The sequence below is a fragment of the Scyliorhinus canicula genome, chromosome 11 (assembly GCF_902713615.1).
Source record: "Scyliorhinus canicula chromosome 11, sScyCan1.1, whole genome shotgun sequence".
Classification (NCBI taxonomy): domain Eukaryota; kingdom Metazoa; phylum Chordata; class Chondrichthyes; order Carcharhiniformes; family Scyliorhinidae; genus Scyliorhinus; species Scyliorhinus canicula.
Window position 1 is genome coordinate 100,933,440 of NC_052156.1, and position 16,532 is coordinate 100,949,971.

The following is a 16,532-nucleotide window of genomic DNA, read 5'->3' on the forward strand; positions in this document are numbered from 1 at the left end:
GAGTGGAACAGGTGGGGCGAGCTTGCGGAATCGGGGGCGCGAGGGGGCGGCAGCATAGGGAACGGGGTAAGGGGTTCCACAGTGGGGGTGGGGGGGGGCTGGATCCAGCGGGTGACAGGTCCCGAAGGGATACTGTGTCCTGGCGACCGTCCAGGAACTCCACGAATGCGTACTTGGGTTGGAATGGAGGAGGTGCACCTTTTCGACAAGGGGGTCAGTTTTGTGCCCCCTGACGTGCTTCCTCAGGAGGACCGGGTCTGGTGTCCTCAGACACGCCGGAAGTGAGATCCCTGTGGTAGTGCCCCTAGAAAAAATAAAGGGCCGCTCGTGAGGGGTGTGATTTGTCGCTGTACAGAGGAGGGATCTAATTGCATGGAGCGTGTCTGGGAGGACTTCTTGCCATTGGGAGACTTGGAGTTTTCTCGACTGGAGGGTCAGTCGGACAGTCTTCCAGACCGTCGCGTTCTCCCTCTCCACCTGCCCGTTCCCCCTGGGGTTGTAACTGGTAGTCCTGCTCGAGACGATGCCCTTGTCGAGCAGGTACCGACGCAGCTTGTCGCTCATTAAAGGACAAACCCCGGTCGCTGTGCACGTAGCTGGGGAAACTGAACAGGGTGAAAACACTATGCAGGGCCCTAATGACTGTGTGGGAGGTCATGGCGGGGCATGGAATGGCAAAAGGGAATCGGAAGAACTCATCGATGATGTTGAGGAAATAAATGTTTTTGTTAGTGGAGGAGAGTGGCCCTTTGAAATCGATCGCAAGGCGTTCAAAGGGCCTAGAAGCCTTGACCAGGTGGGCGATGTCTGGTCTATAGAAGTGCGGTTTGCACTCTGCATAGATTGGGCAGTCCCTGGTGACCGCTTTTACCTCCTCATTGGAGAAAGGCAGGTTTCGGGCTCTGATGTAGTGGGCAAGCCGGGTGATCCCTGGGTGGCAGAGGTCAACGTGGATGGCTTTCAGACGGCTGATCTGCGTGCTGGCGCATGTCCCGCGGGATAGGGCATCCGAGGGCTCGTTGAGCTTCCCCGGTCGATATTTAATATCGTAACTATAGGTGGAGAGTCCGATCCTCGACCGAAGGATTTTATCATTTTTAATTTTGCCCCTTTGCGAGTTGTCAAACATAAAGGCAACCGATTGATGGTCGGTGATGAGGGTGAACCTCCTACCTGCGAGGTAGTACCTCCAGTGACGAACAGCCTCCACGATGGCTTGTGCTTCCTTCTCGACAGAGGAGTGTCGGAGTTCTGAAGCGGATAGGGTACGGGAGAAAAATGCAATGGGTCTCCCTGCCTGATTTAAAGTGGCTGATAGAGCTACCTCTGAGGCGTCGCTCTCAACCTGAAAGGGAGTGGATTCATCCACCGCCCGCATGGCTGCTTTGGCGATAACCTCCTTGATGCAGCTGAAGGCCTGGCGCACCTCAGCAGACAGGGGAAATCGTGTGGCCTTAAAGAGTGGGCGGGCTTTGTCCGCAGATTGAGGGACCCACTGGGCGTAGTACGAAAAGAACCTCAAGCACCGTTTGAGGGCCTGGGGCAATGAGGGAGGGGGAGTTCTAAGAGGGGGCGCATGCGGTCCGGGTCTGGGCCCAGGACTCTGTTCTCCACAACGTAGCTGAGGATGGCCAGTCTGTTTGTGCGGAAAACGTATTTCTCCTTGTTATAAGTGAGGTTTAATTTCTGTGCCGTCTGGAGAAAACAGCGGAGGTTGGCGTCGTGGTCCTGCTGGTCATAGCCGCAGATGGTAACATTGTCCAGATGCAGAAAAGTGGCCCGCAGCCCGTACTGGTCTACCATTCGGTCCATTGCTCGATGGAACACCAAAACTCCGTTAATGACGCCGAAGGGAACCCGGAGGAAATGGAAGAGGCGGCCAACGGCCTGGAACGCCGTGTAGTGGCGGTCCTCCGGGCGGACTGGGAGCTGGTGGTATGCAGACTTCAGATCCACCATGGAAAATAGCCGATATTGGGCGATCTGATTAACCATGTCTGCAATTCTGGGGAGGGGATACGCATCTAGGAGCGTAAAGCGATTTATGGTCTGGCTATAGTCGACGAGCATGCAAAATTTTTCCCCGGTCTTGACAACCACCACCTGAGCTCTCCAGGGACTATTACTGGCCTCTATGATCCCCTCACTGAGCAGCCGTAGGACCTCCAATCGGATAAAGACCCTATCCTGTAGGCTGTATCGCCTGCTGCGAGTAGCTACTGGTTTGCAATCTGGAGTGAGATTGGCGAAGAGAGGAGGGGGGGGGGGGCGAGGCTAGGCTGCAGATAGTGAGTGGGGGCAGGGGCCCACCGAAGCTGAGGGTGAGGCTCTTGAGGTTGCACTGGAAATCAAGGCCTAATAAGAGTAGCGCGCAGAGGTCAGGCAGGACATAAAGTTTAAATTTTGAATAACTAGCACCTCGAATCGTGAGCATAGCGACGGTGCGTCCTTGGATTTGGACTGAGTGGGAGCCCGAAGCGAGAGCGATAGTTTGGCTCACAGGAAAAATAGGAAGCGAACAGCATCTTACCAGCTCTGGGTGTATAAAGCTCTCGGTGCTCCCGGAGTCAAAGAGGCATGGCGTGCTGTACCCGTTGATCTGGACCTCCGCCATCGAACTTCGTAGGTGCTTGGGGCGGGATTAATCTAGGGTGACCACGTTGAGTTGCGGGCCGCGTGATGAGTGCCCGGGAAGGTCGTAGTCTTCCGAGTGGGCATCCGGTCGAGTAGATGCCGGTACGTTTTGGCGAGCTTGATGCAGGATCGCTGCGCTGAGTTGCGGGCCGCGTGATGAGTGCCCGGGGAAGTCGTAGTCTTCAGATGAGCTTTCTGAGCATGGAGATGCAGATGGAGCCCGTGGATCGCACGTGGTGAGCGGCGAGGAAGATGGCGGCCCCATGAGTCGCACGTGGCCGGCCGCATGGTGGGGGTTTGCCAAGATGGTGGCCCCCATGGATCGCATGTGGCGGGAGGGGGCGGAGTCGGGGCGTAGGCCGCAGCGTTTCGGGCCCCGCGGGCCTGCTGGTGTTGGGAGCGATTTGTTCTCTCTACTGGGGAGTTAAAAACTGGGGTCCTTTTCGCAAGGCACACTCGTGAGGCACACATAGTGGCCTTTCTTCCCACAGCTGCTGCAGGTCGCGGATCGGGCTGGGCAGTGCTGCCGCGGGTGCTGGCTTTGGCCACAGAAATGGCAGGCTATTGCAGCTGAGTAACTGGCTGGAGCAGCTGAGTAGCTGGCTGGGGCAGCAGAGTAACTGGCTTTGGCAGCGCGGTAGCTGGGGGGCCGTGCGGCATAAGCCTGGGGGGATTGTTGGTCGGGGGTCCACGATGAGGTCGCGGGGTCCGCGGGAAACCACGTGAGGCTGCGGAAGGAGACTTCCATAGTGGTAGCAGCCTCCACAGTAGTATCTAAGTCCTGTGGCCCCTTTTCTAGCAGTCTTTGGTGCACATAGTTAGATCTAAGGCCCGCTACGAAAACGTCCTGCACAGCAAGCTCCCTATGTTCAGCCGCGGCAACAGCTTGATAATTACAGTCATTGGAAAGATTGTTCAGTTCCCGTACAAAATCGGCTAGCGTTTCTGTAGGCCGCTGATGGCGAGTCGTAAACACGTGGCGTGCATAAACCTCGTTAATGGGCCTAACGTACATTTTGTCCAATATCGCCAGCGCTGCGGTGTAAGAACCGGCCGGATTTAGCTGTGTGGAGATTCTGTGGCTTACCCTCGCATGCAGTAGGCTGAGTTTTTGCTCCTCCGTTGTTCCGGCAGCGCTGGCTTCTGCCAGGTAGGCCTTAAAACATCTCAGCCAGTGGGAAAAAAAATTACTTAGCCTCTGCATCCTGCGGGTCGAGTTCTAGGCTTGAGGGCTGCTTCCATGATTTACTTTGACTGTTTCGTAAGTATATTAAATTGTTGGAACCAACAATTCTATGGACACGTGCTTGTAGGATAGAATAGCGGTTTTAATATACTTACAACAGAGCCAGCCTGTTAGCCGTTGAACTTTCGGTGAACTGGCTGGCTGACTCTGTGGCATGGATCTTTATACAGCAGCTCCAGGGGGAGGAGTTCTGGGTGGAGCCAAGGGGGGAGCCCAGTACAAACTCTCGAGTACTCCCAGAGCTACTCCCCCTGGTGGTCAGGTAGTGCAACTGCTCTTACAATATTGATACATGTTGAGAACCTCTGATCTACTTGGAACAGAGTGACATTGGTACCTATAATGTCGTGTGAATCTCATTCACCACAGTAACTGTTCGCGAGGAACGGCAAATGCTGTTTCTTTCCCGTTGACCATAACATTCAGGCCATTATTCCAAAAATAAAACAACACCAAATATATACCTTTTCCAAAGAAGTGCAGAAGAGTTCTTGCAGCAATCCTGGTCAATATTCATCCCGTAGCCAACATTATTAAAACACGTTATCTGGTTATTATCACATTGCTGTTGGTGGGACACTGCAAATTGACTACTGATTTTCTACATTGCAACACTGGCTACAATTCCAAAATACTTTTAAGATGTGGAGATGATGGCATTGGACTGGGGTGAGCACAGTAAGAAGTCTTACAACACCAGGTTAAAGTCCAATATGTTTGTTTCAAACACTAGCTTTCGAAGCACTGTTCCTTCCTGAGAAAGGAGCAGTGCTCCGAAAGCTAGTGTTTGAAACAAACATGTTGGACTTTATCCTGGTATTGTATGGCTTCTTAAAATACTTTTAGACTGTGAAGTAATATGCACCCCCCAAGATTGTAAAAGCCACTATATAAATAAAAATATTTTCTTTTCAGTTTTGACATGTGAGTAGTTATAAAATGTGCTATTTTATCTAAACATGTATTGTCAGTAACAAAACATCGATTTATTCTTTGTCTATTTCTTTCCCATGACTAAACATACCTGGCTTTCTTTTGGATTTCACACATGAATCAGCCAGTGTTTCCAGCAACCCTGCTGAGTATAGTGTAATATCTACCAATACTACAGGATCAACATCTCCTAAATGGCACCAAATAGTCACTTCTTGAAGTATGGACAGGATATGCATCCACTGAAATAAAAACAAGATAAATGAATATATGTCAGCCATGTGAAAGATAAACTATTATCTATGATGATAACAAGAATGTTCGCGAATCAAAAAAAAGAATGCTATACATCTGAAATAAAAACAGAAAATGCTCAAAAGGTCAGACATCTGGAGAGAGAATCAGAGCTAATGTTGCAGGCCAATAACCTTTCATCACCTTCTGACCCCCCAAAGCCTGTCCACCGCCTACAAGGCACAAGTCAGGAATGTTTTTTTTGAAGGGGCAATTTAGTGTGGCCAATCTACCTACCTTGCACATCTTTGGGTTGTGGGGGTCATACCCACAGACACACGGGGGAGAATGTGCAAACCCCACAAAGACAGTGACCCAGGGCCAGGGTCGAACAAGTCAGGTGTGTGATGGGATACGCTCTACTTGCCTGGATGAATGCAACTCCAACAACACTCAATAAGCTCGGTACCATTCCAGCCCCACTTGAATGGCACCCCATCCACAAATATTCATTCCCTCCACCACTGACGCAAAGTGACAGCCATGTGCACCATCTATAAGATGCACTGCAGGAACTCACCAAGGCTCCCTAAACAGAATCTATGAAACCCATGGCCACAACTTGGACTAGGGCAGCAAAAACATGGAGAAAACAATCACTTGAAGTTCCCCTCCAAGTCGCACATGATCCTGACCTGGAAATACTTTGCCATTCCTTCGTTATCACTGGGTCAAAATCCTAAAACTCAATCCCTCGTGGCACTGTGGGCGTACCTACTCCACAGAGACTGCAGCGGTTCAAGAAGGAAGCTTAGTGTTGAAACTGAAAGATGTCGAAAGATGTGCAGGTTAGATGGGTTGGTCATGCTGAATTGCCATTTAGTGTCCAAAAGGTTAGGTGGGGTTACCGGGATAGGGTGGAGGTGTGGGCTTAAGTAGGGTGCTCTTTCAAAGGGCCGGTGCAGACTCGATGGGTTGAATGGCCTCCTTCTGCATTGTAGGAATTCTAAGCTATTTACCACCTTCTCAAGGGCAATTAGGGATGTGCAACTAATGCTGGCCTGGCCAGTGATGCCAACAGCCCATATTTGAACTTAAAAAATCAAAACTAGGTATCCTCTACATGGGGCAGGCCAAATGCAGATTGGGTGAGCGCTTTGCACAACACTTCTGTTGAGTCCACAAGCATGATCCCAAGCATCTGGTGGTCATTTTAATTCTCAACCTTGTTTTCACACTCACATCTCTTGTCCCTGTCTACACTGCTCCAGTGAAGCTCAATGTAAGCTTAAAGAACAGTACCTCTTCTTCAGTTGTGTTGGCACCACAGACTAATGCCATATTCTGCCAACATTTTTCAAATAAACGAATGTGGTTAACAATGTGATAATAACCAAACAATCTGTTTTGTGATATGGGTGAAGGTGTAGACATTGACCAGGATACCTCTGATTTTGTTTGAAAGAGTGCCATGGAACCTTTTACATCCACCTGAACAGGCAGACGACACCTCAGTTCAACCTCTCATGAGAAATTCAACCTCTCATGAGAAAGTGACAGCCATGTGCACCATCTATAAGATGCACTGCAGGAACTCACCAGGGGAATGGGAACCGGATCTGTAGTCCAGCAACTAAGGTAGACGATAGTCAGGACGCCAAAGCACACAGTGATGCAGTGGGGAAGGTAACAATGACAAAGGAGAGTACTTGCAGGCAAGGAGATGGGTTGAAGTGTGTATACTTTAATGCAAGAAGCATCAGGAATAAGGTGGGTGAACTTAAGGCATGGATCTGTACTTGGGACTACGATGTGGTGGCCATCACAGAAACTTGGATAGAAGAGGGGCAGAAATGGTTGTTGGAGGTCCCTGGGTATAGATGTTTCAACAAGATTAGGGAGGATGGTAAAAGAGGTGGGGGGGTGGCATTGTTAATTAGAGATAGTATAACAGCTGCAGAAAGGCAGTTCGAGGGGGATGTGCCTACTGAGGTAATATGGGTTGAAGTTAGAAATAGGAAAGGAGCAGTCACCTTGTTGGGAGTTTTCTATAGGCCCCCCAATAGCAGCAGAGATGTGGAGGAACAGATTGGGAAACAGATTTTGGAAAGGTGCAGAAGTCACAGGGTAGTAGTCATGGGTGACTTCAACTTCTCAAACATTGAGTGGAAACTCTTTAGATCAAATAGTTTGGATGGGGTAGTGTTTGTACAGTGTGTCCAGGAAGCTTTTCTAACACAGTATGTAGATTGTCCGACCAGAGGGGAGGCCATATTGGATTTAGTACTTGGTAATGAACCAGGGCAGGTGATAGATTTGTTAGTGGGGGAGCATTTTGGAGGTAGTGACCACAATTCTGTGACTTTCACTTTAGTAATGGAGAGGGATAGGTGCGAGCAACAGGGCAAGGTTTATAATTGGGGGAAGGGTAAATACAATGCTGTCAGACAAGAATTGAAGTGCAGAAGTTGGGAACATAGGCTGTCAGGGAAGGACACAAGTGAAATGTGGAACTTGTTCAAGGAACAGGTACTGCATGTCTTTGATATGTATGTCCCTGTCAGGCAGGGAAGAGATGGTCGAGTGAGGGAACCATGGTTGACAAGAGAGGTTGAATGTCTTGTTAAGAGGAAGAAGGAGACTTATGTAAGGCTGAAGAAACAAGGTTCAGACAGGGCGCTGGAGGGATACAAGATAGCCAGGAGGGAACTGAAGAAAGGGATTAGGAGAGCTAAGAGAGGGCATGAAAAATCTTTGGCGGGTAGGATCAAGGAAAACCCCAAGGCCTTTTACACATATGTGAGAAATATGAGAATGACTAGAGCGAGGGTAGGTCCGATTAAGGACAGTAGCGGGAGATTGTGTATTGAGTCTGAAGAGATAGGAGAGGTCTTGAACAAGTATTTTTCTTCAGTATTTACAAACGAGAGGGGCTATATTGTTGGAGAGGACAGCGTGAAGCAGACTGATAAGCTTGAGGAGATACTTGTCAGGAAGGAAGATGTGTTGCGCGTTTTGAAAAACTTGAGGATAGACAAGTCCCCCGGGCCTGACGGGATATATCCAAGGATTCTATGGGAAGCAAGAAATGAAATTGCAGAGCCGTTGGCAATGATCTTTTCGTCCTCGCTGTCAACAGGGGTGGTACCAGAGGATTGGAGAGTGGCGAATGTCGTGCCCCTGTTCAAAAAAGGGAATAGGGATAACCCTGGGAATTACAGGCCAGTTAGTCTTACTTTGGTGGTAGGCAAAGTAATGGAAAGGGTACTGAGGGATAGGATTTCTGAGCATCTGGAAAGGCATTGCTTGATTAGGGATAGTCAGCACGGATTTGTGAGGGGTAGGTCTTGCCTTACAAGTCTTATTGAATTCTTTGAGGAGGTGACCAAGCATGTGGATGAAGGTAAAGTAGTGGATGTAGTGTACATGGATTTTAGTAAGGCATTTGATAAGGTTCCCCATGGTAGGCTTATGCAGAAAGTAAGGAGGCATGGGATAGTGGGAAATTTGGCCAGTTGGATAACAAACTGGCTAACCGATAGAAGACAGAGAGTTGTGGTGGATGGCAAATATTCAGCCTGGAGCCCAGTTATCAGTGGCGTACCGCAGGGATCAGTTCTGGGTCCTCTGCTGTTTGTGATTTTCATTAACGACTTGGATGAGGGAGTTGAAGGGTGGGTCAGTAAATTTGCAGATGATACGAAGATTGGTGGAGTTGTGGATAGTGAGGAGGGCTGTTGTCGGCTTCAAAGAGACATAGATAGAATGCAGAGCTGGGCTGAGAAGTGGCAGATGGAGTTTAACCCTGACAAGTGTGAGGTTGTCCATTTTGGAAGGACAAATCTGAATGCGGAATACAGGGTTAATGGTAGGGTTCTTGGCAATGTGGAGGAGCAGAGAGATCTTGGGGTCTATGTTCATAGTTCTTTGAAAGTTGCCACTCAAGTGGATAGAGCTGTGAAGAAGGCCTATGGTGTGATAGCGTTCATTAGCAGAGGGATTGAATTTAAGAGCCGTGAGGTGATGATGCAGCTGTACAAAACCTTGGTCAGGCCACATTTGGAGTACTGTGTGCAGTTCTGGTCACCTCATTTTAGGAAGGATGTGGAAGCTTTGGAAAAGGTGCAAAGGAGATTTACCAGGATGTTGCCTGGAATGGAGAGTAGGTCATACGAGGAAAGGTTGAGGGTGCTAGGCCTTTTCTCATTAGAACGGAGAAGGATGAGGGGCGACTTGATAGAGGTTTATAAGATGATCAGGGGAATAGATAGAGTAGACAGTCAGAGACTTTTTCCCCGGGTGGAACACACCATTACAAGGGGACATAAATTTAAGATAAATGGTGGACGATATAGAGGGGATGTCAGAGGTAGGTTCTTTACCCAGAGAGTAGTGGGGGCATGGAATGCACTGCCTGTGGTAGTAGTTGAGTCGGAAAATTTATGGACCTTCAAGCGGCTATTGGATAGGTACATGGATTAGGGTAGAATAAGGGAGTGTAGGTTAACTTCTTAAGGGCAGCACGGTAGCATTGTGGATAGCACAATTGCTTCACAGCTCCAGGGTCCCAAGTTCGATTTCGACTTGGGTCACTGTCTGTGTGGAGTCTGCACATCCTCCCCGTGACTGCGTGGGTTTCCTCCGGGTACTCCGGTTTCCTCCCACAGTCCAAAGATGTGCAGGTTGGGTGGATTGGCCATGAAAAATTGTCCAAAATTCTATGATTAACCTAGGACAAAAGTTCGGCGCAACATCGTGGGCCGAAGGGCCTGTTCTGTGCTGTATTTCTCTATAAATTCACTGGAATGTCAGCCTTGATTTTCATGCACTGAAGCCCTGGAATGGGACGTGAAGCTGGAAACTTGTGGTACAGAGGCGAGAATGCCGCCAATGACTTTATCATCTTCTTTCAATTCGGCACTTTATTGCCTTCTAGACTCCACACTGATTCAACAAATTCAGACTATAAACTTTGTCCACCTACCTTGTTGCCTTTCCTTTGCTTGTTTTGGTTTTTCTGTTATTTTAATTTTCAGACAGAAACACACCTGCTCCAGATACATCTTCTTTCTTTGATTATTTTCTTACCCCATCACCCTTTGGCCCTGGAATACTAACCTTTGTCATTTAATCTCTCCTGTCTGCCACCCTATCACAGACCTTCCTTTTGACCGTGCCCCATTTACCCCTTGTCCAAAGCATATTGCATCTGTAACTTTTCCCAATTCTGATTAAGGTTAAGCGACATGAAACATTAACTCTGTTTCTCCCTCAATCAGGCAAAAGTGCCTGTAAAGGTTCCTAGAAGGCCCCCCACCGTCACTGGTTGAATACTAGTAGTGCAGCAATGAGGCCCTTGTGGGCCTGAATTGGCCTCAGGACGGATAGGCTTCCATCCCCAGGCTTGATGGGAGGCATTTCTTGTCTAGTCAATGATGATATTGGAACTGTCAAATTTGGATTTTACTTGTACAGTGGTTTTTGCAACTCCCCTATTTGTGCACAATCCCCCATCTTCTCCATCATGGCAGCCTTCTCCTTTTACCAAAATTCTCATGCTTCCCTCCATCCATCCTATTCTGCTATATATACTTACAGATCTCTTTACTGGGTTTATAGTTTGAATTTGTTGAATCAGTGTGGAGTCTAGAAGGCAATAAAGTGTCGAATTGAAAGAATATGGCCTTGCACCATCATTAAATTTTCATCATTAAATCAATCTGCCTTCCAACCTATCACCGTGTATCAACAATTGCCACCCACTCCAATTTTTCCATACCTCTGTGCTTAAAAATAATACAATCTCGAGCACCTTCCGGTGCTGATGAAAGGTCACCAACCCAGCATGTTAATTCTGTTTCTCTCTGCAAGATACGTACTACCCGACTTCCTGAATGTTTCCAACATTTTCTGTTTTATTTCAGATTTCCAGCAACCACAGTATTTTGATTTTGTCGTGAGTCATCAATCGGGTTGATGATTAATGAATGCTCAAACCTTCCCAAAGTTATCCATCTTCTTTAGGTATTTAGTAGAACCAATAATCCCAAAGTTGCCTCTCTGTAGAACAGTCTTGCACTTTTGCCACAGAAAAAGAACGGCATCAACAACCATGTCTATGTCTGGGATGGCACCCTAGAAATAGAAAATTGAAAATTTCGACAGCAATTGGTTTATTTTATAAGATTATCTTTGACAATATGCAATTTTCAGTTGAGTATTGCTGAAAAAATAAGACCTGCTGTTGAAGTTTTTTTGTGTTGCATTCATCAGGACAGATTCATAAGAATACCAAAATTAATCTGTGAAAGGGAGCAGCTAAATGAGCTCCCTTTCCTTGAGAAATCTGCCGGTGGGTTCTCCACTACTATCTACCATAAATCTAGCTTTACTGGTCAATATACAATTTGAATTCTACGGTGCTGGGTCAGAGAGGTTGATTCCCAACAGGTCAGGATGGACAGTTTGGGGAGGGGGTCAGAATTGAAGGTGCTAGCGACTGCGCCGCTCCTAACGGCCCCAGGGGAGATACTTAGGGAGTCCGGTAGTAATAGCTTTGTTGAGAATTTGGAGGCAGTTTTGACAGCACTTTCGGTTGCGGGCAGGGTCAAGGGAAATGCCAAATCGGGGGAACCATAGATCTGAGCCAGGGAAGTGGGATGGAAATTTTCAGAGATAGGAGGAGAAAGGAATTAGGACACTAAAAGATTTGTTTCTTGGGGTCATTTTGCGGGATTGAAGGAGCTGGAGCAAAGTATGGGCTGGAGCAGGTGGAAATATTTATAAATATGCAGGGTCGAGACTTTGCCAGAAATGAGATACAGAGCTTCCCAGTAGAGCCGGCTTCCACATTGCTGGAGGAGGTGCTGACGACAGGGAGACTGGAGAAGGGGGTAGTATCGGCGGTTTACGGGGCTATTTTGGAGGAGGAAAAGACGCCACTAGAAGGGATCAGGGAAGAGTAGGGAGAAGTTATGGAGGAGAGGTTCTGGTGTGAGGTGCTCCGGAGGGTGAACGCCTCCACCTCGTGTGCGAGGTTGGGGTGGATACAGCTGAACGTGGTGTATAGGGCACACCTTACAAATGCGAGGATGAGCCGGCTCTTTGAGGGGGTAGGGGGGGCACAAACCACGTTCATATGTTTTGGTCCTGTCCAAAGCTGGAGGATTATTGGAAGGAGATGTTCAGGGTAATCTCTAAAGTGGTGCGTGTGAAACTGGACTCGGGCCCTCGGGAGGTCATATTCGGGGTGTCGGACCAGCCAGGGTTGGAAACGGGCGCGGAGGCAGATGTTGAATCCTTCACCTTGTTGAACGCCCGAAGGCGGATCCTGCTAGGGTTGAGATCAATCTCTCCACCCTGTGCCCTGGTGTGGCGGGGGGACCTGCTGGAATTCTTGCCGCTTGAAAAGATCAAATTTGAACTGAGGGGAAGGATGGAGGGGTTCTGCAATTCATGGGCGTTATTCATTATGCACTTTCGAAAATTGGATCACATCGAACATTGGGTGGGGGCTGGGAGGGTTCGGGGGAGAGGGACTGTATGTGTTAAGGTGACTATGAGTGATTCCCGATTCCTTTTGGTAATTTGTTTATGGTAACATGCGGGCTAATGTTTGGGGTTTGGTGGGAGGATGGGATTATTGATCTGGGGATTGACATTACATTCGTTACTGATTATTGTTTATTGTTGGGTGTAAATTTGGGAGAAAATGTGAAAAAAGAGAATAAAATATATATTTTTTTAAAAAGTGTACAAGTGGAATTCCTACAGTTCCACACACTATAAGATTGGCCTTATGAACAAATGGCGCCTGAGCAATGTGTTCACTGTGCAAACATAATGCTGAAAAAGGGTGCATCAAAGCTATCCTGCGTGATAATGACTACCTGGTCAGATTATTGCTCATTCAATATCACACAAAGTCATGAACATGCTTAAAAAGTTGTCTTTTCAATATTGAAAAGTGCCCAATCTACCTCAGTACCCTGGAAAGGTAAGGAGTCTCAAACATTTGAGTGACAGTTCAAACCAGTCATTTCATGCTACTACTACAGTATCAAGTAGCAAAATGAGTGCCATTCTGTTTACAGGATGGGATGTTGTTGTCAAGCCAAAAAGCTGCTCTGCTTATCGCACAAATTACAAATGTGGTGTATGGTGTCAGGTATGTCGGTCATATGTCTCAAAGATTGATGCATTGTATCAAAAAGCACAGCCCTTTGGCTGTTTGCAACAGACTCCGTGCTCCTTGAAAGCGACAGAAAGCACTCGAGCCAGTGCACCTTGGTTCAATATCAGCATTCTCTAATGTGCTTCTCCATCAAAGGCCTCACCAAAATTCACATACACAGTATCAACTTCACTGCTCATATCCACCCTCTGGGTAACCTCATCATAAAGAACTTAAACAAATTAATCAAGCATGATTTGCCCTTGGAAAATCTGTGTTTGCTTAATTTTTATTTGTCCATGCTTGTTCAAGTGGCTGTTATTTTTCTATTGAATTTACATTGACTGGTTGGTAATGATCAGGTTCATCCTTCTCTCCATTTTTGAGCAGGAGTGTAAATTTAGCAATCCTTTCATCCTTTGGTAGCCAGATGGTCAACAGCCTGAGAAAGTAGGCCGGACACAGAATTGGACACTAAATTAAATTGCAGCCAACAGCCTCCGCAGCTAGGCTTGCATGGAATTTGGACAGGCCAAGTTTGAATAAACATGGAATTATGGTCCCAGACCAGGCCCTAATAATGGTTAGGATATCAGACCAAAACCCCAATATTTTAGTTTATTTTCAGGCTGTGCAGAAAGAATGATTCAATCCAGGAATTATGGTTCAGCATCATGTGGTAGCCAGATCAGACCTAAACTCCTCTCTCTCCCAAGGTTTCTCCAAACCCACAGCCTCTCTATTTCCCTGGGCTCCACCCAGCAATGGCCTCATCGCCCCAAGCTGAAAAACAAATTATCATTGCAGGCTGAAGAAGCACATTAACTCACTAGGAACCTCCCCACCAATGCACATTCTTTTGGTCAATTTCTCCTTTTTCCGAGAAGCAAAACAAAATTGTTTTAAAAACCATGACCATTGCAGTCAAGCACACATACCCCCAAACTTAACTCTTAACACGGATGATCCCAGGAATGGTAGGCCTAACATACGATGAACGTCTGAGGATCGTGGGATTATATTCATTGGAATTTAGGAGGTTGAGGGGAGATCTAATAGAAACGTACAAGATAATGAATGGCTTGGATAGGATGGAGGTAGGGAAGTTGTTTCCATTAGCAGGGGAGACTAGGACGCGGGGGCACAGCCTTAGAATAAAAGGGAGTCACTTTAGAACAGAGATGAGGAGAAATTTCTTCAGCCAGAGAGTGGTAGGTCTGTGGAATTCATTGCCACAGAGGGCGGTGGAGGCCGGGACATTGAGTGTCTTTAAGACAGAAATTGATAAATTTTTGATTTCTCGAGGAATTAAGGGCTATGGTGAGAGAGCGGGTAAATGGAGTTGAAATCAACCATGATTGAATGGTGGAGTGGACTCGATGGGCCGAATGGCCTTACTTCCACTCCTATGTCTTATGGTCTTATGGTCTTAACTTGCCCCAATAGTTAGAAATCAATATTCCTAAAATCCCCCAATCGTCACACTTCCCTTTAAAAAGAATGAACCAGCAATGTAAACAGATGGTTTCATTTTCTAAAACCTTTGAAACTTTAAACATTTCTTAAGATTACTTATAATTTGTATTCTATAAAGGTATATCATTTTACATTTTTAAACAGGCAAATATCAACATGAATATCATCCATTTTTGCCTCTGGCATGCTATAGTCCTGATAAAGCATCAGCAATCATATTTTCTGTTTTGCCACATGGAGAATTCGTAAATTAAACAGTTGTAATAATAAACTCCATCTAAATGATCTTGCATTTTGCATTTGAAATTTGTCCAAGTGTTTTAATGGATTATAATCTGTATATACAGTTATATCACAGAAATTGTTACTAACATAGATGTTAAAATGTTATTACGCCAATAACAAACTCAAAGTCTCCTTTTCGATGGTCAAATATTTCTGTTGGTGAATTTTTCTAGAAAAATACCCAATTGGTCTTTCAATTTCCTCGTTGTCTTCCTGCAACAGTGCAGCACCAACATCCACATCACTCGCATCAATTGCCACCTTAAATGCTTTGGAATAATTATGTGTCATCAACACTGGTGCAGTGTAAACACAGTCTTCAGATTTGTGAGTGCCTTCTGACATTCTGCCACGCACTGAGGTTTTGTGTGTTTAGTTCAGTCAGTGGAGCAACCACGCTGCTAAAATTTGGCACAAATTTCCAGTAGAAACCCTCATACCCAGAAACCTCAGAGCTTTTCTCCCAGTCGATGGTTTTGGAAATTCTCCAATAGAACCATAGAATTACCACAATGCAGAAGGCGGTCATTCGGCCCATTGAGTCTGTACCGATCCACTGAACGAGCACCTTACCTAGGCCCACTCAGCCGTCCTATCCCCGTAACTCCACCTCACCTCCATACCTTTGGACAGTAAGCCTGGCTAATCTATCTAACCTGCACATCTTTGGAATGTGGGAAGAAAATGGAGCACCCGGAAGAAGCCCACGCAGACACAGGGAGAAAGTAAAAACTCCATAGTCACCCATGGCCAGAATTGAACCAGAGTTCCTGGCACAGTGAAGTAGCAGTGCTAACCACTGTCCCACCGTGCTTCCCTTTTGTCTTCATATTCCATGGAGCCATCTGACCGTGTCCAATGGTACGCCTAAGGTGACTAGAGCTTTTGAACTCACTCTGCCAAATTTGCCACGAATCCAGCTTCCTTTAGTTGATCGAATAAATGTTTTAAATGTTCCAAATGCTCCTTCCAGGTTCCACTGAACACCACCAAATCGTGAATGTATACTGCACAATTGTTGATCTTGTTGGTTAATCATTGTAAGAAGTCTTACAACACCAGGTTAAAGTCCAACAGATTTGTTTCAAACACGAGCTTTTGGAGTACTGCTCCTTCCTCAGGTGAAGGAGCAGTGCTCCGAAAGCTCATATTTGAAACAAACCTGTTGGACTTTAACCTGGTGTTGTAAGACTTCTTACTGTGCTCACCCCAGTCCAACGCTGGCATCTCCACATCATGGTTAATCATTGGCATGTTGCTATCACATTTCTCATTCAAGTGGTATGAATTTAAATTGATACTGTTGATTTTGCATCACAAAAGCCAAAACTTCCTTTGCCCTGTCTGATAAAAGTATCGCCAATATCCTTTAATAAGTCAAGTTTGGTAATTAAATGTGCTTCTCCCACCTTTTCTTTTTTTTTAATTTTTTTAATTCTCCTTTTTCACATTTTCTCCCAAATTTACACGCAAAAATAAACAATAATCAGTAACGAATGCAATGCCAAACCGCATAACAATAACAACGATCCCATCCTCCCACCAACCCTC

At 46.5% G+C, this 16,532-nt stretch overlaps 1 protein-coding gene across 2 annotated transcripts in view; it reads right to left on the reverse strand.

The window, feature by feature from the left end:
* The window catches only part of cfap54 (cilia and flagella associated protein 54), a 763,542-nt gene that overhangs the window by 608,334 nt on the left and 138,676 nt on the right, over positions 1–16,532 (reverse strand). For both annotated transcript variants that reach the window (XM_038810895.1, XM_038810894.1), the window contains 2 exons: positions 11,045–11,182; positions 4,905–5,055 (listed from right to left, as the gene is read on the reverse strand). In XM_038810895.1, coding sequence (XP_038666823.1) covers positions 4,905–5,055; positions 11,045–11,182 — 289 coding nt within the window. The remainder of the gene's footprint in view (positions 1–4,904; positions 5,056–11,044; positions 11,183–16,532) is intronic.